The 27744-nt window shown below is 34.0% G+C and overlaps 1 protein-coding gene across 1 annotated transcript in view; it reads right to left on the minus strand.

Annotated features, from left to right (window-relative positions):
- Positions 1 to 4479: 4479 nt before the first annotated feature.
- The window catches only part of LOC131851525 (GTP-binding protein REM 1), a 173006-nt gene continuing 149741 nt past the window's right edge, over positions 4480 to 27744 (minus strand). The window contains exons 2-5 of the mRNA XM_059202033.1: positions 25429 to 25644; positions 8959 to 9044; positions 6906 to 7095; positions 4480 to 4757 (exon numbers count right to left, since the gene is read on the minus strand). Coding sequence (XP_059058016.1) covers positions 4480 to 4757; positions 6906 to 7095; positions 8959 to 9044; positions 25429 to 25644 — 770 coding nt within the window. The remainder of the gene's footprint in view (positions 4758 to 6905; positions 7096 to 8958; positions 9045 to 25428; positions 25645 to 27744) is intronic.

Here is a 27744-nt window from a genome sequence, read left to right on the forward strand (position 1 = left end):
CATTAAATTTAATCATATAATAATATACCTTAATTAACTACTGGTTTTAAATTCTCTCAAAAATTGGCACATAATGATTATAATATTTATAAAATAGAAATACTAAAGTTAACACATTGGCGTCAAAGTTTTTTAAATTAATGCGACAGTGTTAATGATAGACAGACAAATAAAAGAGTAAATTATAAATACTAATAATTATATGGAATAGACATATTACATAATAATTCAACATTTGGTTGTTTACCAAAAGAAAAATAATCGCAATGAAGAATAGTTACAGAAATAATAACGATATTAAAAGACATCTATCATAAGTAGTAACTACATTGTTTTGTAGTGTTCATGGACTTATATGTATTATATATTACTATCTCTAATGCAACCTCCACATAATGGAAACAAGGAAAAAATAACTTCTGTGTGTAAACTATTATATTTTTTACACATTATAGTTTATACGCATTAATATGATAATTGAGATATGAAATAAGTAAATCACATTGATATTTTTAAGATTTCAATGAACCTAGATGTCTGATCTTCGATAAAATCTACGATTTCATTAAATGTTTGATGTTTCGCAAGAATTTCGACACATCACAAATAAAACCGCTATGTGTAAAATACGTAGCAACCTACGTACGTCGTAAAACTTTTTATTTCGCGTCTTCAACTATCGAAAATCCAAGGCCAATTAATGTTAAAACTCATCAAAGACAGCATGCAGGGCCTTTAATGTCAAAGTTGAATTAAGATGGCGTATCTGCTGTAGTTACAAAATTAAATTCAGCTACAAGCGACCGACATTTACAACGGTCGATTCTTCGCTTTTTTTGTTAGCTTTACTCATATAGGAGAGCGCGGTGGTTAAACACAATCTGCTTCTAATACAAATTTAATCGTATTTATACAAATAGCAATTTGTTTGGAAGTTATTGGAGTACGGTACTTGGTGGCGCTACGTTTGGTATGAGTTGAATAATAATATAAACCTCAGTATGAATAATTTCCTTTGTTGGAGGTAAATTAGTTAATTTCGTGTAAAAAATCTTGAAATCTAGGACACCTCCCTTACCTCCCTAGATGAATATGAAATGTATGAAATATCTCGAATTGTAATATCCGATCTTAGAGTTTGTGTCTTCATAATTGAATTTTGGTACTTATTAAAACTATTTAAATGACTGTTTGTGAAAGAGGGAGAATGGAGGGTGTAAAAGTGACTGAAATTGGTTAGACGTAATTTAATGTAGAGATGTGCTAACTTGTAATAAACATAACTCGAGTTGAGATTCAGGTAACTCGAGTTAACTCGAGTTGACTCGAGTACCTGGTATAAACAGTTTTTTTTTAAGTTTTCGAACAAATCTAATGATTTTGGCCGCAGCTAGCCTTGAAAGCTTCACCGAACCATAGGGGGCGAGTAGAAATGGCACTTCAAAGCCGCGGAAGGACTGCATAATAACTTTAATGATAACAATGATAACGACCTCAAATCAATATTGAAATATTTGTGACGAGTGAAAATTGTATGATATGAAATGATCGGAAAATTTCATGTCATTGTCGATTTGATGACAGAATCATGCTCTCGCTCTTTCACTTGATTCGTTCATTTACCAGTTGAATACTTCCAACTCGAGTTGGCAGAATTCAACTGGTATTAACTCGAATCCTCCGCAACTCGAGTTGACACATCTCTAATTTATTGGTGGCCCCTTATGGGAATGAACAAAATTGAATTTATATACCAAAGTGTAGTGTCGTCACTACGTTTTACGATAGTTGGCATAGCCCGTATGAGAATTGAAATTTGAATGTATCGACGGAAGAAAACGGAATTGTTGTAACTTTAATCCCTTCATTAATAATTGAAGCGCTCTTATAGGTGGAGCTCTTGCCGTTGCCAGAATCTTCCATCATCTCTTTAGTTATTGATACGACACCACTTTAACATTCTCCTTAATCTGTTTGATATAGATGAAAATCTCAAGTTTAAAAAAATCCTTTTATTTAAAAAAATCATATCACATATATTTAAACTTGTTTAAACACATACCAATTTGAATTTTTCAAACAGTTTTCTGGCTATGGTATAAAGTTAGGTTTTCAAGTTACGCCAATTCCGATTTTCTCGATACGTAAAATTCATATAAAAACAATTGATTGCAAATATATCATACTAAAAGAGCAATAGTATTATAATACTTAAAAAATCCTAGCACTGTAAATTGAACTTATACATATAGTAGCAAATAATTTAACCCAATACTACAGTACTCATTAGTACCGTAGTAATTACATAGTAGTTTAATATATACTCAAGTAGTTAAATAAGTAACATAAGACGATCAATGATTAATTACAACAATAATACATAAGATTTGATTGTATTCAAAGTAATCCATTAATTTATTAATACATAACAAAAGCGGCCGGTCATAAAAAACTGAAGCCAAAAACATTGTATCGTAATATGAATTTGAGTGAATGAGCATAAAAGTTTCTTAGGAAACAATAACATTCAGAATATAATGTATTGAATACAATAGGTAGCATTAATAAGTATACTCGGTTGATTGATTGTCTATAATTAACATTATCATGTATAAAAAATTACAACACAAACATTCTCGAACACATTTCTCAATGAATATTAGTAAATATGCAAATTACAGTTGATTATATATTATACAAACATTATAGTAAGTGACTTTGATATATGCAATAAACATTATGTTTTACAAGAGTTGACAACAACTTTTAAGAATGAATTTAAAAAAATGATCCCGGAGATCCATATAAAAGTTGTTTTGGTTATTGCATCGGTGGTCCAGAGGATTTTTAATTCTTTTGATATTCAGGGACTTTTGTTTAAAATAAAAGCACATGCTAGTCCCTTGTCTAGATGTTTAGCTGACCGGTTTTTGTTCCGTCGGTTCAGTTGGTTCGATTCCTCGCACGGTGCAAACATTTGCATTAATAAGTATGATTGTTTGTATTGGTCTGGGTATTTTCTATATATATTATGTATGTATTTAAAAAAAAATGTATTATAGTTGTCTAGTAGCCATAACACAAGCTCAGTTTAGCTTAAGACTCGATGGAGCAGTATGAGTTGTTCAAGGTAATTAGGATTACTACATGCGGTCAACACATTTAAAATTAATACATGCGAACATATGCGTGCAAATATGCAATGGTAAAAAATGTACTATATAGTTCGTAAAAATTGATTTGGTACTGACGCAAGTCATTAAAACTAATAATAAATTTGTACTAACATAAACTAAACATGTCATGACCAAATCGTATAATAATATATCATCAACAAGTGATCGACTGTTTCATGAAATGTTTGAATTTCATTACAGTGTATTTGAATATTTGATGACTTGACCAAATCAATCAGTAGTACCCGTTTAAGTACAAATAAACAACACACGGCTGTTTTACAATAACAGTTAGATATCATCGCAATATTGTTTCATTATTGATTGCTAGCGGCGTTAATAGTATGGTATTTACTTGAATATTAACATGATGTAAACAGTGATAATTATAATAATAATAACCCTAGACACTTTACAAAAATCCTACTTACAAAAAATGTATCTATTGTCTAGTACCAATAACACCCGCTCTGTTTAGCTTGTCACTAGATGGTGCTATGTAAATGATACTAAGATATCATTATACTAACGCAATCTAAATATATATAACTCAAAGGTGACTGACATAATGATCTATCAAAGCACAGCCCAAACCACTGGACGGATCGGGCTGAAATTTGGCATGCATGTAGATGTTATGACGTAGGTATCCGCTAGAAAGGATTTTGATTAATTCTACCCCCAAGGGGATAAAATAGGGGATGAAAGTTTGTATGAAACTTTGTCAATTTTAAACCGATCGGGCTGAGATTTTGCATGCATAAAGCTACTATGACGTAGGCATTCCCTAAGAAAGGTTTTGATAAATTCCATCACTACGGGGATAATTTAACGCGAGCGAATCCGCGGGCAAAAGCAAGTTTAAATATAATTATTTAGATTGCGTAAGTAAAACTTCCAGATATTCCTAAATCCTAATGGAAGAGGAAACGCCACTACACATCCTATGTGGTTGTAGCTCACTCATACATAAACGAAATATCTCCTTTGAGAAGTACACACTCTATCCTGAGAAGATAAAAACCATCGCTCCTAAGAATTCACACAGTCCCCCTGACAGACCTAGGCAGCGAACTCTAAAAAAGGGCGAGCACAATAGATCTATGCAGGTCGCAGTGCTACCAGGTCTCTTTAGCACCGCCTAATAGCCTGGAAGATCTTATACAAAATGTTGACAATATTTTACAAATAAGCATATTTCCTAAAATTCATTGATTTGAATACGGTCACTTTAATATTAACACAACACAGTGATCGACTGTTCACATGGTCTCTAGACGAACACTGGCCCATCATTTTCCACTCACAGAACGTGTAAGTTCTCACAGTTTTTGAATTTTGAATCTTCCTTGCCGAAGATCCAGGTAAGCATCTGTCGAGCCTTCATACTAGCTCGGACCACCCCGCGGGACTTGTACCAGTGGGCTGGTGAAGACTCGCGCCCCCCCTCCGCGGAGTACTGTTGCTGTTTTAGCCTGATCTGATTCAATATTCCGACCAGTAGTTCATCTACGTTGTGGTTGATTCCCACAGACACTTCGATGAATTTCGCCTTGTATGTGCACGCCAGGCATTTTCCATCTGTTGAAAAAATTACTTAATTAGTAAAGACCTAAGACAGGTTTTTCATTGATTACAGTCTATTTCATCTTCATTTTTGATGAGAGAATAGCATACTGTTTGCTCAAATAATTTGACGACCTCGGTGGTCTAGCGGTCTAGCACACTGCTTTACGACCGATGGTCGCGGGTTCGATTCCTCGCACGGTACAAACAATTTGTATTTACGAGTATGATTGTTTGTATCGGTCTGGGTGTTTTCTGTGTATAATATGTATGTATTTACAAAAAAAGATATCTATGTATAATGTAACAGTTATCTAGTACCCACAACACAAGCTTTAACTAGCTTAACTTGGGTCTAGATGGCGCTGTATGAATTGTCCTGAGATTATTATTATTATTATTAAATAAACTTAATATACCTATAATTAGTTCTTTCGGGTTGTCCCGTCATTGGAACGTCATGTATATTCAGTCAAGACGAACAGAGAAGTAACTTAGCTATTAGTCATTTCACATATATGTTGTTGTTTAAGATTTTTATATACTGTAACGTAATGTAACGAAAATGACGTCACAAATTCACTTTTATGATTTAATAGTTTGTCTATCTAAATATATATAACTCGAAGGTGACTGACGTAGTGATCTATCAACGCACAGCCCAAACCACTGGACGGATCGGGCTGAAATTTGGTATGCAAGTAGATGTTATGACGTAGGCATCCTAGCGGATGAAAGAAAGGATTTTGATTAATTCTACCCCCAAGGGGATAAAATAGGGGATGAAAGTTTGTTTGAAACTTTGTCAATTTTAAACCGATCGGGCTGAGATTTTGCTTGCATAAAGCTCCTATGACGTAGGCTAAGAAAGGATTTTCATAAATTCCATCCCTAAAGAGATAAATTAACGCGAGCGTAGCCGCGAGCAAAAGCTAGTTAAATCATAAAAGTGCATTTGTGACGTCATTTTCGTTACACTTATCGAGTGATTTTCCACCTCAAAAAAGGTAAAAAGGCACTGGAAGAACATGTTTTTCACAAACATCAATTAATAAAAGAAATACCCGTATGTATGCCATAATATCTTGTAGTACTTATATTGAACACAAACATGTTTCATTACAAAACATAATAGCAATTTATAAAAAATAATTCTTCTGAAAGTAACGTACATAATATCTTATATTGAACACAAAAAATGTTTCATTAAATTAATTTCCCTTTCAATGCACGTGGGTATATAACCTAATGGCGTAACCAGTGATGTCGCGGCTTCCTTCCGCCGGGAAATCTTTCCGTTTCCGGTTAATACCGGATAATGAACGGAATCGATCTCCCAAGCAATCTCTCCGTGTAATTGAATAAACTTGGACGATTTTTAAAAGTGTCCACAGCGACTATGTAAACATTTATCAATTTCCTTGGAACGGTCGCGTAGCCAATTAAGGACAAAGTTTTGGATTATTATATTTTTTTTCATTAAATTGTAAAATCGATTTATTTTAAGGGATTGTAATGGAATGGTGCTTGCCCTAACGGTATATGCTGGCGGGGCACCAGTGTAGGATGAAAACCAGGACCAAATTCACCAGGAATTTAACGTGATCTTTACCAACAAGAACGGCGTGGAGGTCTAACTGATTTGTTATGCTATGCTATATATTGGTAGTAATGGGGTTATTAATCCACATTACCAACCATCCCCCTCCCCCCAGGAAATTTAATTATTAATCTGTATTAATGTAACTATGGACTATTTAGTTAGAAAAGAGATCGAGTTACTTTGGTACTTGACAATTCTCGGCTCAAATTACATTCAAAATTGCTTTTGGGGACCAGTCTGTTAGGGCCATTGATTAAATTATTTTCTTTGGACAAAATATAATAGCATATGCTGGTGGTCACTACATTCTCTCTAATTGAATTCCCCCTGGAAACCATCATACATTCCTGGCGAAAAGCCACGATAGTTTAACTGACTAATCTCGTGCTCAACTTATTATCCTCCGCTGGTACGGAAGCGGAGCCAAAATACCATTATCATCTTTTACTAAAATAAAAAGTACCAGGAAGCGAGGTTTTGGCCACTTATCTGTTTAATTATTATATGATTTTCATTCAGTTATTGTTTAATATGTTTGAAATAAAATATTTTAGTCATACCTTGTGTTGATACAGCCCTGCTTCTTGCCAGGTCGATTTTGTTGGCCACCAACAACGCCGGTCTCGCTCGCAGCATGTCGCAGTCAAGTAACCTGGCCAGTTCCTGCTCAGCCTTTTGGAACGAAGCCTTGTCCACTACAGAGTAGATGACGACAAAGGCATCTGGTGGCTCTGACCTTTCAATTTCCTCCTGACAAGATAGATAAATAGATATGATTTTTTATTTAGCACACCGCCTTACTTTCGATGGTCGCAGGTTCGATTCCTTGCACGGTACAAACATTTGTGTTTATGAGTATGATTATATCGGTTTGGGTATTTTCTATGCATAATATGTATATATTTACGAAAAAAAGCTATGTATTTGTATGATTTGTCTAGTACCCTTAACACAAGCTTTAGCTAGCTTAACTTGGGTCTAGATGGCGCTGTGTGAATTATAGGGTTAATTACAAAGAGAATACAATTTTTTTAAAGTAATGCAATAGAATATGGGGAAACCTACATGTGTGTGCTATAGCAATACAAAATGCTCAGTGTGGAGAATCACACAAGGAGCATAACACAAATTTTCAGCATAATAATTGGACATAGATGAAGATCAGAGACAGATAGATCGATAGATAATTGATTTACTGCCAACATAAGACAAATAATAGATACAATTTACAATAAAACTCAATATAGGAACTAAAATAGAAAGAACAACAACGAAACGAAACTAACATAGAAAGCAATAGGAGCTGCCTCAGCTGTTGCAGATTTAAGTACAACCTCAATGAGGTGCATCTATACAGCGCTGGATTTCTGGCAGCCCCTATTACTAATTTAAAAAACTAAGATGCGGGTAATTTCAGAGTTTCATAGTAAGCGTGATTGATGTAAAACACTGATTTTCAGCTGTCCTCATAATAATTGGTCATAGCTGAAAAGCAGTGTTTCATAGTAAGCATGATTGATTAGGTGGACCTCGGCGACAAAGGGTCAAATTAACCTTTCCGTGGCATTTTGCGACATTATTGATTACGGGATCTAAAAGTGCTTTCACATTTAAAAATAATGTCATCAAGTTGAGGCGAGAGTTCGCTTCGCTTTATGTTCTATCTAATATACAACGGTTTTAGAAGAGCTTCCTCCCGTGTACATTTAGTTTGTGGAATTAATTACCTGCCGAGGTTTACTCAAGAGACTACAGCATGGGCTTTTTCAATAAGGGTATATTAAGATTTCTTAAGGGTCGGCAATGCGCACGTAACACCCCTGGTGTCTCTGGCGTCCAAAGGCTACAGTAACTATTTACCATCAGATGGGACGTATGCTTGTTTGCCACTGAAGTAGTATAAAAAAAATGTCATCAAGTATACGAAGCTGCCCGGTCACTTATTCAGTTTTAACTAAATCCTGCATCATCCCTTGCGTAAATTCAAGTAAAAAGAATTTAGGATATTAAAATTTATTCAAATATGTTCAGTAATTTTGGATTAAAAAGTTTTTTAAAAGATTTACCCTCCTATTCATACTCGTTGGTTATAGAGTGACCAAAGATAAGAGAATATGCGTGACTAAGTAAAAATGCAAAATAAGCATTAACATTACTAAGTTAGATAGATATGTTTTCACGTCTAGGATTTTATGAGATAGGTAGAGAGGATACAGATACAGATGGCTCTATCTATATAAATGTATCCTTACATCATGCCCCATTCAATTTTATTTATTTTATTAGTAAACGTAATAATAAATAAATAAATAAATAATTTTATATATAAAATTCTCGTGTCAAAATGTTACTTACCATCATTCTCCAAAATGGCTTGACCGATTTTTATTAAATTTTATATGCATATTCAGTAGATCTGCATACATCTATTTTTCATACTTCTAAAATATTTCTTTTTGATTATTATGATTTGGTATTAAACAATACACACAACCCTAAATTTCTCCTTTCTATCACCAACCTCTTTTTAACCGAGTATTGTACATAAATTTATATGGCAAAACAACATTTGAGGGGACAGTTACTGAGTATATAATATAAGTAAAACGGTACCTTTGTTGTGGTGCAGTTAACGAAGTATAATTCTGACTCTTCACCGTTCAGCATGATGGACACCTTTTGTTCCGAACTGTCGATGTCTGCAATAAACGGAAAAGTGTTATAAAATACATCTAACATAAAAATATTACTAATAATAACATTAATATGTATAATAACAGTGTTTGTAACAAAACTTCAAAATTATTTTTTTTAGTATATTCTGTAGTTATTAGAAAACTATTTTTCATACCCTTAAATGACCAGGGTCAACCTGAGAATTTTTATATAGTGATATCAAATTATATGGCAAAACGTTTGCCAATGGAAGAATGTTGGAAATGGATGGTAAGTGGTACCCGTGGCCTATATATACATAAGCATAATAATAATAATCTCAGGACAATTCACACAGCGCCATCTAGACCCAAATTAAGCTAGCTAAAGCTTGTGTTATGGCTACTATATAACTGATATATACACATAGATATATATTTTTTGTAAATACATACATATTATACATAGAAAAGACCCAGACCGATACAAACAATCATACTCATGAATACAAATGTCTGTGCCGTGTGAGGAATCGAACCCGCGACCATCGGTCGTAAAGCGGTGTGCTAGACCGCTAGACCACCGAGGTCGTCAATAAGTATATATGAACAGCATCAGGGATATCACATTATCATGTGATACCCGTGATACTACTATAGGTGAGACTGAGGAGCCACGCGTACTACCTGTATTGTTGTTTCTTAATGACAACAACTTATTATATGTATAAAATATTGTGTTAATTATTAATTTAGAATACAAAGTAATTAACATGAAGTATGAGATGCGCGGGAAATGAAGAAAGTTGGGCACAGAGTAATGTTGATGTCACTGGCACAGAGTAGCTACGGAGAATCATAGTTGTGTTGTGTATCTATGACACTACCTATTACAGTCTACTTCGGGGAAATGTATAGTTAATGTTGGTTTTTTGACGCGGTCATTATTTATACATACGATTAGGAAAATCACGGGATCTTACCACGTTTTATTGCACCTATTACTCACTAAACGATTACTTGAATGACGAGCATTGCAATAGTTGTTCATAGACGTGATTTTCATTTAATGTTACACATAGAAACCTATATAAGTAAATATTGTAAATTAAAAAAATAAGAAATTTTATTGAGTTTCATGCCAGTTCTTCTCAATTGAATTTCTATACTGAACTGGAAGGTAGGAAATATTTATAATATGAAAAATTGACGTTCATAAGTTGCTAAAATGTCCTACAATGAATAAATGATTTTTGAATTTAGATTTTATCCTGGCAGTTGAAACTCTGCCGAAATATTGAAAATTCATAAAAAAAAAATAAAACGTGGTAAGATATTGTGACTTTTTCTAATTGTATGTGATAATGGTATATGGGCATCTAATTTGTTTTCTATTACAAGTACATAAGATTTAATTTACAAAGTAATGTTACTTTGGTATTCGCACGTGTCTTTTCGGGTGGGGCCGGTTGAATTAAATTGTAAAGTAGAGCAGATATAATTTAAAACATGATGTCTACTTCATACATACATAATGTATACGACTTTTCACAGTATTAAGGCGGATATTTCAGTGTCGGTTCCATTTGACACCTACATTATTTATATACCTAATTTCAAATTTCCTCCACTGAGTCTGGAAAAGAGTAATTCAGTTTACATTCGTAGTAGGGAAGAGGTCCGCTGAAATGTTTAAATTTTGCAAAAGGTTATTTGGCAGCAAATGTAGGTACATAGAATTTTTTAAATTTTATTTATGAAATTGCTTTACTATCTTTACCTGCTAACATTATATACTATATGTACTATGTATGTGTGTTATTTATTCTTTTGCACATAAAATTGTATACATGCCGTACTTAATGCTTGATGGCATTCTCTACCAGTTAACCGTCGCGTTGATAATAAGGTGGTACATATTAATAAAGAATATAAAAAAACAAAAATAGATAAATACAGAAAAAAAATATACATACATAGTAATATTATCTTTCCTAATGTTATCTGGAACTAGTTTGTGAGTATGGACGGATTTGTTACACTTTCACGCAAAACTACTGAACCGATTTCGATGAAACTTTACACTTTATACATCAGAATAACATATAGGCTATAAATTTCACGCAAGTGAAACCGCGGGCACAGCTAGTATTTAATATTTTCTTTTCAAAATAGGTAATAATACAAACAGCATATTACCTACCTGTTCGATATCTAAATTCCTAAGGTTGCCTTGAAAAGATTGCTTTCAGTAATAAGGCCGCCTTATAGTAATTTTTTTTTTTATTTAAATAACTTTAATGTACGTCATACATAAGTAAAGAGTACATATGGCGGACTTAACACCTAATGGCATTGTCTACCAGTCAACCGTGAGTTGTGCAGAGATAAGTTGTTGCGGTGCAAATAATATTATAATATTTCATAGAATATACATGAACTTAAATAGGAATATTTATGTATATACATGTGTATATATTATACATATATATACAATTTTACATACATTCGTTAACATATTGTTCTGACAAATATTGTTCATGATTTTTCTTCACTGTATGTTTCAAATAAAGTATATTCTATACAAATATCTAATTTCCTATTCCATAGAGTAATAATCTGCCTAGGTAAATCTCATAAGATAAATCACCAACAAAAACCAAAATAATCTTTCATTTCAATATCATAGGATTTAGTACCATATTACTATGTGTTAGGACTTCTTTTCCTCGTACCTGTGTACAGGCGCTTACGTGTTACACAAGAAACGTGTATGAATAGTAAGTAATTTGTATTGCTGAATTGTAATTCAGATGTCTCGTATATTGTGAGTGAATCCAGGGAATTACACTACATTGATATATTTAAATTACCCCTTTTTAGAGTTTCGTTGTCAAATAAATAAAATTGTTGTGTTTTTTATTTATAAATATATGTGGGATTGTTTGACTGCCTCGGTGGTCTAGCGGTTTAATACACTGCTTTACTTACAATAGTCGGGAGTTCGATTCCTCGCACGATGCAAATATTTTTATTCATGAATGTAATTGTTTGCATCTGTCTGAGTGTTTCCTATTTATAATATAGTAAACACCTAGATGTATTTATAATATTACTAGCTCGTAGCTACCCACCCCGGCATCGCACGGGTGTATATGTATTATACATATGTATAAACCTGTCTCTAGAATCACTCTATCTATTAAAAAAACAATGAATATACAAAAATTTGCAATTTGGCAGAAGAGCAATATAATTCTGTATAATTATAGAATAATAATAATTTCCAACTGTCTATAGTATTATTTTAAAAAGGAACATTAATTTTTTTTAAATAGATATAATATAAATTATATAGACGAACTAGCTAGTCACCCCGGCTTCGCACGGGTATACATGTATTATATATATAAACCTTGCTCTTGAATCACGCTATATATTAAAAACCGATTCAAAGTCCGTTGCGTATTTTAAAGATTTAAGCTTACATAGGGAAGGTTAGACAGCGACAGCGACTTTATTTTATACTATGTATATATATATAGAGAGAGAGAAAACAAAATGGCAAAACAAAAGAAGTAAGCTAAAAATGGAATACACACCGTCCAATATACGTACTATATATGATTCCAGACTATTAGGTGTTAAATAAACGCTATTGTTAGTAAAAATAAAACTAAATTAATTTATGATTACATTATCAACTATTATTCGTCCACAATACTATTCACACAGCGCCACCTAGACCCAAGTTAAGCTAGCTAAAGCTTGTGTTATGGGTACTAAATAACTGATACGTATACATAGATATTTTTTTTTGTAATTACATACATATTATACATAGAAAACATCCAGAGCGATACAAACAATCATACTCATGAATACAAATGTTTGTGCCGTGCGAGGAATCGAACCCGTGACCATCGGTCGTAAAGCGGTGTGCTAGACCGCTAGACCACCGAGGTCGTCTTTAATTATTTTATTTGAATTAACTTAACATAATATGGTACATAATAATTGTCATATTTTCAACGAATAAAGAACTTAAACAAAATTTAGACGTAAACCATTCGCCTTTGTACCTTGTAATTCACTGGTTTATTTCACCCTCAAACCGAAACATCATCTTACAAAGCAAACTGCTTAGTGGCTAGAATAGGAGAGACAATGATCTCCACGCAGACATATATATTAAGTTTAGTGTCACTGAAGAAGTTATTCATCATATAAAATGTTTTAGTTTTAATCTAATATTTGTATATATGTAATTTATATAATCAATGTTAAGCCACGATCAAGTACTTTTTTATACATATATACTATATTGCACTTATTACATTAATAAACAATGTGAGCAAGGGCGGGCTTATCTCTCCAAGAGATCTCTTCCAGCCAACCTAACAGTGTTGTGATAGAGGTGGTAGTTAGCGGGCAACGATAGTGAAAGAAAGAAAGAAAGAAAGAAAAATATTTTATTCAGTGCAATGTAAAAAATACAATATAAACAACAAACGAAATAAAAAGAGCAAATAAAATGTACATATAATTAAACTTAATTTACCATAATTAAAAATAAACATAAAATAATCATTTTTTACATTAAAAAATGCACTGAAATGGCTCCTCAGCTTTAATGTATGTCCTAGGTGAACATACAGCTGGTTTTCAGTGGCACCAAATATATATATATATATAAAAGGGGGACAGAGAGAGGGCACAATTTAAAATATTAATGATAATAATTAAAACAAAATTCCAACTAATAAATATAAACATTAAACATATATATACAACTACTTTGCCGTAAGATTCATAGGTTAAATAGTACATAGATAGTACTTGACATTTTGTAAACATATTCTAATGTATACTAAAAAAAAGACATACACACACTTATTAAATATATAAATAATAATACAATAATAATAATAGTAATAAGATGCAGAAAGCGGTGCTGTTAGATTCTGCGCGCATTGTATGCCGGTTTCTCTCCCTGGGGCCCTGAACCCCGGCCGACTGTGCTTCTGCCGGGGGTAAGTTGCCATCTCCTCTCCTTAAGAGGGGAGATGAGATTTCTTTTGGAAATATAAAAAATAGTAATAGAAAACATGAATACAATACATACCTTAGAGAATGCCTATTACATTAAGTCCGCCTTTTGTACCATAATTTATTGGCCAATAAAGTTTAAATAAATAATAAAGAAATTCACCATCGCACTACCCGCCAGAAATTAAGATACTATCCCGATCATCTGGATGAATTGGTACCCCGCCGCGCGTTTTTCTAGAAACTTTTTGCCACGCACAACTACATTGTAGAATCACCTTCCAACGATGGTATTTCCAAACTGATACGATATTGATAACTTCAAAAAAAGAGCTTATTCCTTCTTAAAAGGCCGACAACGCACTTGCAATTCCCTTTGTATTGCGAATGCTCATGTGCGGCGATAATCACTTACCATCAGGTGAGCCGCAAGCTCGTTTGTCCCCTATGCTATAAAATAACGACTTTATACAAAGTTAACCTTTGGAAAAAGTACGAAGTGAGGATTCAGCTAGGACTAATTTTAGTATCAAACATCATCTTCAAGGAGATAAATCTGAAACTTATGTTTCAATACACCCACATTGTAATTTAATTGGATATTGTTATTCCTGCTAATTGAATTCTGGACTTCAGTTGTGACACATATGATCGATTAGCAATATATTACCACCTACTGTGACGTAGTGTGACATGTACCAGGGTTGCCAGATTATTAGTATTTTTATCAGTCGTCTACGTGGGTCTCACTTATTATAGCCTCCAAGCTGCTTGCTTTGTACAATACAACGAGGTACCACCCAGGTATTTTTTTGATGGCTGAGATTGGGCAATAAAATTATATATATAAGCATGACAGTCCTTTGGAATGAGAAGTATAACCGAAGATTCACATGATAACATTTCGCATATATCTTTAATTGTGATGTAGTGTATTTGTTTGTAATTATAGTTATTTAAGTGAAAAAATATAAAGTAGGTGAAAGAATATTGTAGTAGTTTTTATTCTAACACTAATAAATAAATTAACAAAACTTTTACTTTGGTTATTTGTATGGTATATTTTACAAAAACCTGGCAACCCTGCCAATGAATGGTTTATAGCGGTTTGAACATGCGATGGCCTGTCAAATAGGCAGACGACCTACGTACGTACAGAATGAACGCAATCTACGAAAGTAATTTATTCAGCTAGTGAACTGACATCGACAAAAAATAAAAAAAATGGTGCGGTGTGAAAGGTATTTCCATCCCTGGAGAATCATAATGAAATCACATTACGTCCAAAATATCAATAAAAAACTACTAATGTGTTGCCATTCTTGCGAATTATAATCGTACACATTGTGACTTATAATTTAGCTGTCTTACTTTATCTTCAATTGGCGGGAAAATTGACAGATATTGATCCGATTTTATTAGTAGGTATGCAATATATAAATAGCAACGCTTGAGGGGTGCTACGGACATGATGAAATGTATTTAGTAGTTGGTGGGACAGTTAGCTTTTTGTTTTATCTATTTTGATGCTGTTGGCCGCAGCTGGCTTTTACAGCTTCGTCAAACGATATAGCAAGTGCCGATGGCATTACAAACCGATGGAAGGACTTATGGAGCGGCTGAAGGTCAACTCCTGCCATACGGATACGACTAGTCTGAGGGCACCGCTAGGGGTTTAAAATTACGATATCTTCTCGACGAGCCTCTCGGCTCAAACCCCTCCGTTAGATCCCGATTTAGATCCCTCTCCATTTAGATTCCCGTTTCAATTAGACAGGGGATCGATCAGAGTTCCAGTCAGCTTTTTACCATTCTAGTAACATAGAAAAAATTACTGTTACTGATAAACATTGTTACTCAAATAACAATTACATTTATATCAAATCAGCAATTGTGTTTGAACGACAAAAGACCCTCGCAAATGTCAGACGTAGGACGCATCCATTCATGCGGATCGCGTGTAGAATTATCAATCATTTCACATGAATTTACATAGAGGCGAAAATCATATTATAGAAGCTTTTACAATTTACTATATCACGATACTATTAATATACCGTACAATTTACGATATAAATAGGTAAACTAAATGTATAGACTTGTGTGAAACCGCATTCAATTCTCCATTGATGATAAGGCGCTTTCATACTTTAGAATTCACTGTGGCACGGTACTATCAATAGGATTTTACGGTTAAGATACACTAAAGAAAGCAACTGTACACAGTTGTATGAAGGCACATTCTCCATTATCGATTAAGCGTGAGAGTACAACTTCCGCATTCTATTCTAAATACCTATAGAGGTTTGTTCATTTGTCTATTACCTGTAAGTTCAATGAGATGTCCATATTAATATTATTATAGCGAAACTGTGTCTTTCTCTCTGTATATTTGTTATCAAAACGAATGAATAGATCTTGAAGAAATTTGACGTGAGGATTATATCATGAAACGGATACTACTTTATCAGAAAAAAAAACGAAGTCGCGAGTAACAATTAGTGTTGTGATATATGTACATATATTACTAAGTACACGCCGTGGTTTGTAACGATATAGGTATTAATGAAGAAATTAAGACCAAATTTCCCTTCCATCAGTGTAATTTTAAATCGCGTTTTGAGGAATTTGAATTCTTTGATCAATATCAAAGTATTTAAATTCCTCAAAAAAATTTATAGACTAGTAATCGGTTTATCCTCGAATTTCATGTACGAGTATCGAAGACCAATAATCCCATATGTGTACGAGAATCCTAGAAGAGTTCACATTCTTGTTTAAAATATATAAAGAAAATTCTTTAGGTATATCTATGTATCTATGTATGTATCTACGTATCTATATTTAGGTATATATGTCGTATCTCACCAGCGTACAATTTTGTATGATATTTCGACGCAAATGTTCGTAAGTGAAATTAAGTGAATGTACGAGATTTCCATTTATACTGGTCAAAAATTATTTAGGTGGGCAACCCTAATTCTAAGCTTTGGCAGATTTGATTCTAGGACTACAGCGTGAAGGTATGTATATTTATTTGATGATGAAAACCAGAATACAAGATATGGATATGGTAAAGCCGTCGGAGTCGAATATTAAAAATATTTTTCTACTTTCAAACATCAACAGTGACGTTGATTTCTACCAGTCTATGTGATTGACGTATCTTTTACAGAGCATAATTCTCTGCTTGAAAGATGAGTGGATTACTAACTTTAAGGTAAGTCTGCAATCTATCATGTAGTTTGTGGGCATCACGTGTCAATATCTCGAGGGTTATTTTAATACATTTCAAAGCTACCGTGATTCAACGTAATAATATTATACTTTTTTTTATAAAAATTAAGTCTATTTTAATTATTTAATGTATTAATGCAGCACGCCTTTACAACTTCACCGGAAGATAGGGGGCCGGTGCAGAAGGACTTATGGAGCGGCTGAAGGCCAACTTCCGCCTTACGGATACGACTTTAGTCTGAGGGCACCGCTAGGGGTTCGAGCCTTGGCTCTTACCGTCGTAATTTCGATGTAATTTGAATAGACGCGGGATCGATCGGAGGGGACACATGAAGTCGCGGTTCCAACTAGTATGATAATAGGATGTGGATATACAGTTAATGGGAAACTCAACGATGTTTACGCACACCTTTGAGATCCATAGCCGAGTCTTTGTCTCCCCAGAGTATATTGTTACCCACATCACACTGTATTGTACGCAGCCAACGGGAAAATCGTGTGTTTCTCTTGAACGATAAATTGAGTTGGTGATAGCTAAGCGGATTGTCATATTTTTAGGGTTCCCTTTCTTGTTATTTGGTAGTGTCTCTGTATAGAATAAACTACTTAAATTACTAAGTAAAATTGTCTAAATATAATAGATGTATATTTAGATCTGAGTACACACACATTCTATAAACGAAATATTTACTATGATAACATTATTAAAGAGTTCTCGATATTTCTATTTGTTAAATGTCTTAGTCACGGGTTGACCCGGGTAGTACTTCCTTCGAAGGCGTTTTAGGACTTAGTAATATTAAAATGGCAACTGTAAACAACTGGGAAACATGTTTAAAATAATGTTTATATTATTATATATATATGTCTTATGGAAAGTGTATAATATGAATGTGAATGGATATAAAGGGAGGGGACGCCCTAAGAAAAGATGATATGAATAAAAGAAAAGTATGTTTAGATATGACGACCGATAGAGAGCAGTGGAAGAGAATGACATACTGTGCCGACCCCAAATAATGGGATAAAGGCAAGGCAATGATGAGATATGATGATGATTATTATATATACAATATTTTTTACATGTTGGAAATTTCGTCATTGCCTACTTCTTCCTTGTACCATTCATTTTAGATCGGCGTAATATGTTCATCTCTTCCACTCATCCCTGTCGCAGTCGCTGTCAGAAAAATATATCTTATTTCATTTCATTCATTATATATTTCTTTACATAAACTTTCGGCCGTTTAGTTGTATAAAGGCGACGAATAGACAAATTTACGCATTTGTCATATTAGTATAGATAAAATATATCTTTAAATATATATCTCATTCCCTAACGTGACGAGTGACATACTTATGTATTAATCTTAAGAAAAACTCGATAGCGCGATGTAGGACGGCCGTCTGCGGGTTGTTGATTGAATTTACCGCTGTCGACGGCATGGGTCGATCTCTTGGGGCCATAGAATGTTCTAGATTGCGGACCGATGTAGGGATTATGTCTTGATAAGTACAAACTAGATTATGTGCGGTAATAAGCACTTATATAAGGGTAGCGTCCACTAGGGCGTAGCCTATATCACGAGATTGATATACCTAATTTAACTAACTAACCTCAACATGGAGTAATTAAAGAGATATTTTACAGAAAATGTCGTTAAATATGAGCTGAGAAGACATCTGAGAGATTAATTATATTTACATTTTGTTATATTAATTAAAATGTTGTAATATTTATTAATTAATGATTTTAGTTTTTGAATGAATATAAACACAATTTTAGTACTTACTAGTACTGTACACGCGACTTCGTCCGCGTGGAATTTAGCTTTATTTTTCTAAAATAAAAGTAGCCTAAGTTACTCCTTATTACATCAGCTACCTGCCAATAAAAGTCCCGTCAAAATCGGTCTAGCCATTTCAGAGATTAGCCAGAACGAACAGACAGACAGACAAAAATTGTAAAAAATGTTATTTTGATATACATAGTACATATGTACTATGTATATCAAAATAACATTTTTTACTTACATTCATTTGCATGTAGTAAAATACGGTTATTTCAGTATTACAAACAGACACTCCAATTTTATTTATATGTATAGATTTTATAATTGTGTTATATTGTTTTAAGAATTAAATATATATAAGATGTAATAATGTTAAATGTAATGTAAAATTCTGAAAAAAACCCGAGAGCTGGTAGCTATTTTGCCCAAAGGCTAAGTATGGCCATTCAAAGAGGCAACGCTGCCAGTATCTTGGGTACGCTGCCTCGATGTGCCGCGTTGGATTACAATGATTGTTTTTTGTAATTGTTTGATAGGCTGTTGAATAAATGTAAAATTCTTAAGTTATGGTTAACAAATATATGAAATGCCTAAACTTGCAATTGAATACCCTTAACGTCCTTATCTTTAAGGAGTAAAACCACCTATGGAAGGTCGAATGTGCGGATTAGGTAAAAATAAAATCGCGGATAAGTTTTCTTATGGCCCCGCTCTCAGCGACCAGCCTATATTGCCTGTCGATATCAGAGGAATAGATCTAATAACATCATTCCTAACACTTAGAGCAAGATTACGATAAATCAATTAACTGTCTATTGTTCTTGTCGGCGGTCTCATCTCATCAAATCCGCGCAAATCCAATCTACTGCCAGTTTATCATGATCTTCCAGGAATTATGATCGTTCTCATAAATATACAGGTTATTTTTTTATCTAATAGAAATGTTCTTAATTATATCGATATTCTTGATTGTAGTCTGCCGAAAATCGTTGACGCCGTTCAAAAGTATCTCGATCTTTATACATATAAATAAAATTGGATTATCTGTTTGTAATATTGAAATAACCGTTTTTTACTACATGCATATGGATATAAATAATACACCAAAATAATATTTTTTACAACTTTTGTCTGTTTGTTCCGGCTAATCTCTGAAATGGCTGGACCGATTTGGCGGAATTGTTTTGGCAGGTAGCTGATGTAATAAAAATAAATTAATTCAAATATTTTTGTATGGTGATATTTTTGTTCATATTTCAATAATGTCAATTAGTTTATTACGAATGGTTCTACGGTAGATTTTCTAGAAAGTAATGTAAGTCTATTTCTGACCTACATATTTCTGTGGTTAATAGTCTAAGTCTACCTCTATATTACATATTTCTGGCTTCAAATATTTAGGGATATTATTTTTACAATATGCATGCCATGTTCCAGACAACTAAGATGTCATATCTTCCTAACCAAAAATTACATCAGGAAAAAAGTGAAATGAAATGTTTCTGACCGCAGCTTGTCTATATAATAAGGTCATTGACCGGAACAAAAACTGTCGTTTTACATTTCAAATGATACGCATCATGTTCGAAAGTAACAAACTCACTAACACATTTATAGTGTTAGTTAGAAAAACAAAATCCATTCTTAAGATAATAATTATAACCCTGGAAAATTCACACAGCGCCATCTAGACTCAATCTAAGCAGAGCTTGTGTTAAGCGTATTACAGTTAATTTTACTTAAACATTTTTTATATATATATAAACCTACATAATATATATAGCAAAACACCCAGACCAAATACAAACAACTATACTCAGGAATACAAATGTTTGTATTATGAGAAGGATCGAACTGTAGATCATCAGAAGTAAAGCTGTGAGATAAATCGCTAGACCATCGTTGCTGTCAAAATACGAAATCCCTAAACATGGAAGTTCCGAGAAACGGCACGTAATTTTTTCTGGACTAAATAATAAAGTCTGAGGAGAGCCCAAACGACGCATCTGCTATTTTACTAAAATTTCAGTACGCACCTAAAACTTTCTCAAGATTTACTGTTGTTGGCCAACTTGGACGGGTTTTTAAAAACGCCGATTCACAGTCACAAAACAAACCGTAATGGCTGAGTTTTTATAGGAATTTTCCAAACATCTTCCAAAATCATTGACGCATGCGAATTAATTTTCGTAGCTACAGATAGGCAAGAATTTGGCAAAGTTATTATACCTATTTGGGAAAATAGCTGTGCGCGGTGATGGCCTCATCCATCATATCATTTTAGGGACTGGTTTAGTTTACTTAGTGCAGACATTGATCACAACACTATTTTATTTATTTAATTAACACAATATAAACTTACAGCTAATTGCTAACACGTTTATATTTTAAAACTATTTATACTACTTAAACTATGCAATGATAAAAATATGCTTATTTTATTTATTATGGAAGGCAAGGCTTCTGTATATACGTCAGCATCTTGGACCTTACCTAAAAATACATTTAATAATTGCAATGCTCTCATAGTGGGAGAATTGGTAGCGTGGCTTGTGCGTGCCGACGCGGTTACAAACAGTCGGACACTATGACAGATTTACTCTTATTTAGTTAATCAACCAGTCGGTTGTGTATTTATTTATCTATTTATTTTTTTGGATCACCATCATAAGATACAGGTAATATATGTCGTTCTTTTATATATACTGACGGTCTTACAATAAACTGTTGTTATATTTACAAGTAACCACAGCGTGCTTTGTGTTCAAAATCTACCCTGTGTCATCGTAGGCACAGATTATTATATTAGAGTCCGTTAGTTTGTGTTCCCGCGGTTTCTGTTCCCCTCCCTTACCCAGTACTGAACTGACCGTACAGCGGCCTTGACGCGCGCGCGCATTGTGTTGTGAATTAAAATAAATTAGAACTGAGTTAAACCTACTGTGAAACTGGAAAGCTAGCGAAGATATCTTCGAGACCCCGAAGCCCTAGAAATCCGCAGAACCATACAGGTACGGGACAGACGTTTCCACATATTTTCCCTATACAAAGTACTTTCCCTAACATTTTGGTAGCAGAGAGTAAATTCCCTAACACTTTGTTTTATGTTATATTGCTACTATGATTTATTTGACGACCTTGGTGTGTGTACTGGGTGTTATCTATGTATATTATGTTACAAAAAAATGTATTTATTATATAAGTATGTACAAGTATATATGTAAGTATTTATTATCACTTGACTATTACCCATAACACAAGCTCTACTTATCGTGGGGCTAGATGGCGGTGTGTTAATTATCCAGAGTTATTTATTATTATTTATAGTAAGGTAACTATTTGTGAAAAGTAGAAATAAGAGAAAAAGTGTTTGAAGTACTGCCAATGTACCAATTAAGAAATGCTTTCAACAGCGAAGATTGAGAGCGCTTCGTTTCAAATTTTATTTGTAACAAACAAAAAGTCCTTAATAAAGAGGTAAATGTTCATTTTAATTATGCAAATAAGTATAACTCTATATTCTTTAATTAATCTACTACGTAGGCACTCTTTTGGACGAGTCCGAAATAATTATTTTTATTATTTAATTAAAGTAACTGGGACTTATTAAGTTTGTTGAAATTAAAATTGCGACGGGTCTCGGGTAATTTATTATGAACTAACTGTACACGCGACTTCGATCGAGTCTGGCTAAAAATATCTCAAGAGATATTAAATTGTTTTTAGTCTAATTATATAATGGCTAGCTGACCCGCTGAACTTCATCTGTACTACACTTACTTGACATGTAACATTATATATTTCGCCCAAATTAGCTAATAACTTTTTAAATTATAGCCTATGTGTAATTTTGATGTATAATCTATATTATTGTAAAAGATTCATCAAAATTCGTTCGGTAGTTTTGCGTTAAAGAGTAACAAACATCCATCCATACTCACAAACTTGCGCGTTTATAACATTAATAAGATTTGTTTATAATTGACAGTTTTATAATACGATAGTTATTGGGAAATAATCACCATAATGTAATACATGTATTATTATACATCATAAGTTTATTGACTAATTAAAACAATGTACAAAAGTCCTCTCTAAAATGTAATTAAACACTAATTTAATAGACTGTATTCATCTATATAATAACAACCCTTACAATTAATATAGCGCCATCTAGCTATAAGCAGAGCTTGTGTTATGGGTACTAGACAACTGATGTACATACTTAGATTATATTTCTTGTAAATACATACATAATATACATAGAAAACCTAGACCGATACAAATAGTCATACTAATGAATACAAATGTTTGTATCGTGCGAGGAATCGAACCCCCGACCATTGGAGGTAAAGCGGTATGCTAAACCGCTAGACCACCTAGGCCGTTATATGAATAAATAGTAGCAAAGGAACTGATTTTATTTGTTTGTCCGATTATTTCTCCTAAACCGCGTAATTTACTATTTACTACTACAGTCTTTACTATTATATATGGACCTCGGTGGTCCAGCGGTCTAGTACACCGCTTTACGACCGATGGTCGCGGGTTCGATTCCTCGCACGGCACAAACATTTGTATTCTTGAGTATGATTGTTTGTATCGGTCTGGGTGTTTTCTATATATAATATGTATGTATTTACAAAAAAAAAAAATATCTATGTATTTGTATCAGTTATCTAGTACCCATAACACAAGCTTTAGCTAGCTTAACTTGGGTCTAGATGGCGCTGTGTGAATTGTCCTAAGATTATTATTATTATTATATATGTGTAAGGGTACTATGACATATATACTGTACTGAACATAATAGTGATATGAGAGAGAAATGTTGTAATTTTTCAGCGTAATGAGAAAAGGAACAAAACACCTCTTTGTTCTTGCTTTTTGTTGGCCTTTTGTTAAAACAACGTAACAACTAGGAAACAGCTCGTTCGACTAAATTACGTTCCACTTCTTTTGTACAAAATGTGCAGCAATGACTTTATAACGCAACTAGTTGTTTCTCGCGACTCTGTATGCTGTTTTGACATAAAAGATATGTTATGTCCGTATTACAATTCATATGTCAAATTTTACTAAGATCCTTTCAGACACTTATTTGTTAAAGAGTAAGAATAGAATAGAATAGAAAATCATTTATTGAAATAAACTCAATTTAAGCACTTTTGAATAGTCAAAATTTTTTTAAATCTACCGCATATTCGGAAAGCTGTCTCATCACAAGAAGAACGAGCAAGAAACTTGTGTATTGCTCTTTTAAACAATCCTTGTAAGTTCACATTTTACAAGTCGAAACGTGTGAATACAAACTACCAACAGTTGCAAATATTGTTTGTTATGTAATGCACAATATTAATTATTATTATATTAACTAATTTAAATTTATATTATTTACTAGCTACTCGCCCTGGCTTCGCACGGGTGTATATGTATTATATATATAAACCTTCTTCTTGAATCACTCTATCTACTAAAAAAAACCGCTTCAAAATCCGTTGCGTAGTTTTAAAGATTTAAGCATATATATGAACAGACAGCGATAGCGACTTTGTTTTATACTATGTAATGATTTCATTTAAGGCTATTTTACCGTCAGCGCTAATGATTTTTGCTGGCGGGGCACCAGTGAAGGATAAGATCAGCACGAGGCAGGCCAGTTAGCCCATCGTGGTAAATTCATCATGAATTTATCATGATGGTTTCCATGGGAGCCACGTGGAGGTTAACCTGGCATGGGCCTGGCATGGCATGGTACATTGTTAGCAATAAGCTTACTAGTCCATATTTCTAACAATTCCTTCAATTATACGTATAATTAGTAAAAATCACGGGATATTACCACGTTTTATATTTATTTGATCAACCACCATGATCACGGGTAACAGTTTACCCGTGATCATGGTGGTTGAAACACTGCCGAAATATCGGGAACTCAGCAATTGTGTGATTTTTACTAATTATAGGTATAAATAATGACCGCGTCAAGTTTAAAACAGTAAATTCCTTCAATTAACTAAAAAAAAAATCAAAATTAAAATATCTTTATGCATGTAGGTCTATTACAGACTCTTATGATATGTCAAACCTACCGTCAGTTCGGAATGATTTCGAGATGAGAAGAACTGACAAGAAACTCAGCTCGTATTCTTTTCAAATAAATGTTGTACATGATTACAATAATACAGATTAATTTTTAAATTCAAACATGGGAATGACCACCAGTATATGCTATTTTAAAAGTAAATATTCTAATTAGTGTTTGCAACCCAAACAGACCAGTCCCACAAGCAGCTCCCGTTCACGAGTATGACGGATGAATTAATTAATTTTAGTTAACTACTACGTACCTCTTTGTCTGTCGTAAGCATTAATGCATTCACTGGTCTGGAACTGACTGATGAGGGCGGTCTTCCCGACGCCTGGAGCTCCCACCATCGCAACACGATGGCAGGCCACGGGCCGGCGCTCCAACGGTTCCGGGGCAGCTTGTGCTGGTGACGATGGTGCTAGGCTGCCTGAGCGGGATCTTCGTCGACGGAACGAGTCTCCACGATTCACTATTCCTGGAAAGAAAGTAATATTCTTTAGTTTTGCATTTCTAGGATCAGGCAAGACCAACTCTCCGAGAGAACGTTGAGATGGTATGGTTACGTAATGAGATTAGAAGAGAGTCATATGAACTAAAAAGTCCTGAACCTTCACACTGGTTCAAAGAGACGAGGTAGTCCCCTACTAATTTAGCAGGGGATACTATACTAATCATGACCTAAAGAAAACGGAAATAATGGAGTCTACAATCCAGGACAGATGTGCCTGGCGAAGAACTAGGAGAGTCGACCCTAAATGAAATGGGAAAAGGATAGGCAGAGAGCATGTGATATCAGTTCCTCATGCATTCATCCTAGAGAACTAAGCAAAAACTAATATAATTGTTGCCCATACAATAATAAAATCTAAAAGTAATGAAGGAGACAAAACAGTCTATAACTCAGTGGGTCCACCCACTCTGTTATTCTGTTATAGCCTTTACCAGTAGATTAATACAATAAGAGATCTACGACGACGGTAGCACATTAAGTTAAGTTCTAAGGTAAACTACAACTAACAAAGTAAACATAAATATTGAAAAGATGTCTGTTTCGGTTTGTCTGCGGTAAATAACAATGCATAAACATCGAACTCGCGATTACTGTTTACGATTATAAGAGTCGTTCGACTATACAATGATGCACTTGCAGCGTTTTATGTTTGACGTCAAACTTGTTCAGTGTGGGCCAACAGTAAACATGGGGTATCACGTGGTAATCACACTGCACTGCAGACTGCGGCCGCGGTGGTCTAGCGGTTTAGCACACCGCTTTACTTCCGATGGTTGCGGGTTCAATTCCACGTACGATGTTAATATTTGTATTTATGAGTACGATTGTTAGTGTTGGTTGTTCTTGTGTATATTATGTATTAAAAAATATATATAATAATAGATTTAAATATATTCTTTGTATTGAATCAAAAAAATGTATTGTAGCACCCGTAACATAAGCTCTGTTTAGTTTGGGCCAAGATAGCGCAGTCTAAATTGTCCTGCATGATTATTTTACATTTATCGCGTACACTTACATAGATTGTGGAACGAACTACCTGCCGAGGTTTTCTCTAGAGACTACAGCATGGGATTTTTCAAGGGATTTTTATTATAAGGTTTCTCTAGGGTCGGCAACGCTCACGTAACATCCCTGGTGTTTCTGGCGTCCATAGGCTACGGTAACCATTTACTATCAGATGGGCCGTATGCTTGTTTGTCACCATAGTAGTATAAAAATATAATATATGTTTTGTACTAGCTACTCGCCCCAGTTTCGCATATGTATATACATATAAACCTACTTCTTGAATCACTGTATCTATTGTTAAAAACTGCATTAATATCCGTTCCGTTTAAAAATCTAAGCAAACAAATAGTGGATGCGACGTAATTTTATACTACACTAGCTTAGGAGTGGAATTTATCAAAATCCTTTCTTAGCGGATGCCTACGTCATAACATCTACTTGCATGCCAAATTTCAGCCCGATCCGTCCAGTGGTTTGGGCTGTGCATTGATAGATCACTACGTCAGTCACCTTTGTGTTACATATATTTAGATATGTAATAAGAAATTCGGAACAACCTAAGAATTGAGTAAAGTGCGGAAAATTCTAATTACCTACTCGAATACTGTTTTAATTTGTTTGCACAGCACGCACGAGGAGTTGCCCTGAACATTGATTTAGCACATACGTAAACAATGCTATAAGGGACTAACTAAAACCGAGCGTGTTGGTAAACATCTGGTGAATGACGTCACTACACCAAGTGCATTGCAGTGGCGATTGGTCATAATAGAATGAGTCACACGTATTTTGGTCATTAGCAGATATTCAATAACCTTCGAAATTTCTCTGTGTCATGTACACAAGCTTGTGGGAATACCTATCAGTTTTTTGGGACTATTCCGTTGCCGCAACTAGCTTTTACAGTTTCATGAATCACACGTATTTGGGTCCCCTTCGATTGATACCCCGTTCAAATTAAACGGGGTTTGAAATTACGACGGTCTGAGCCGAGGTTCAAACCCGGTATCCTCAGGCAAAATTCGTATCCGTCAGGCTTGCGTCGGCCTTCAG

Source organism: Achroia grisella, unplaced genomic scaffold (genome assembly GCF_030625045.1).
Source record: "Achroia grisella isolate CSIRO2021 unplaced genomic scaffold, CSIRO_AGI_Agris_v1 utg784, whole genome shotgun sequence".
Lineage (NCBI taxonomy): Eukaryota > Metazoa > Arthropoda > Insecta > Lepidoptera > Pyralidae > Achroia > Achroia grisella.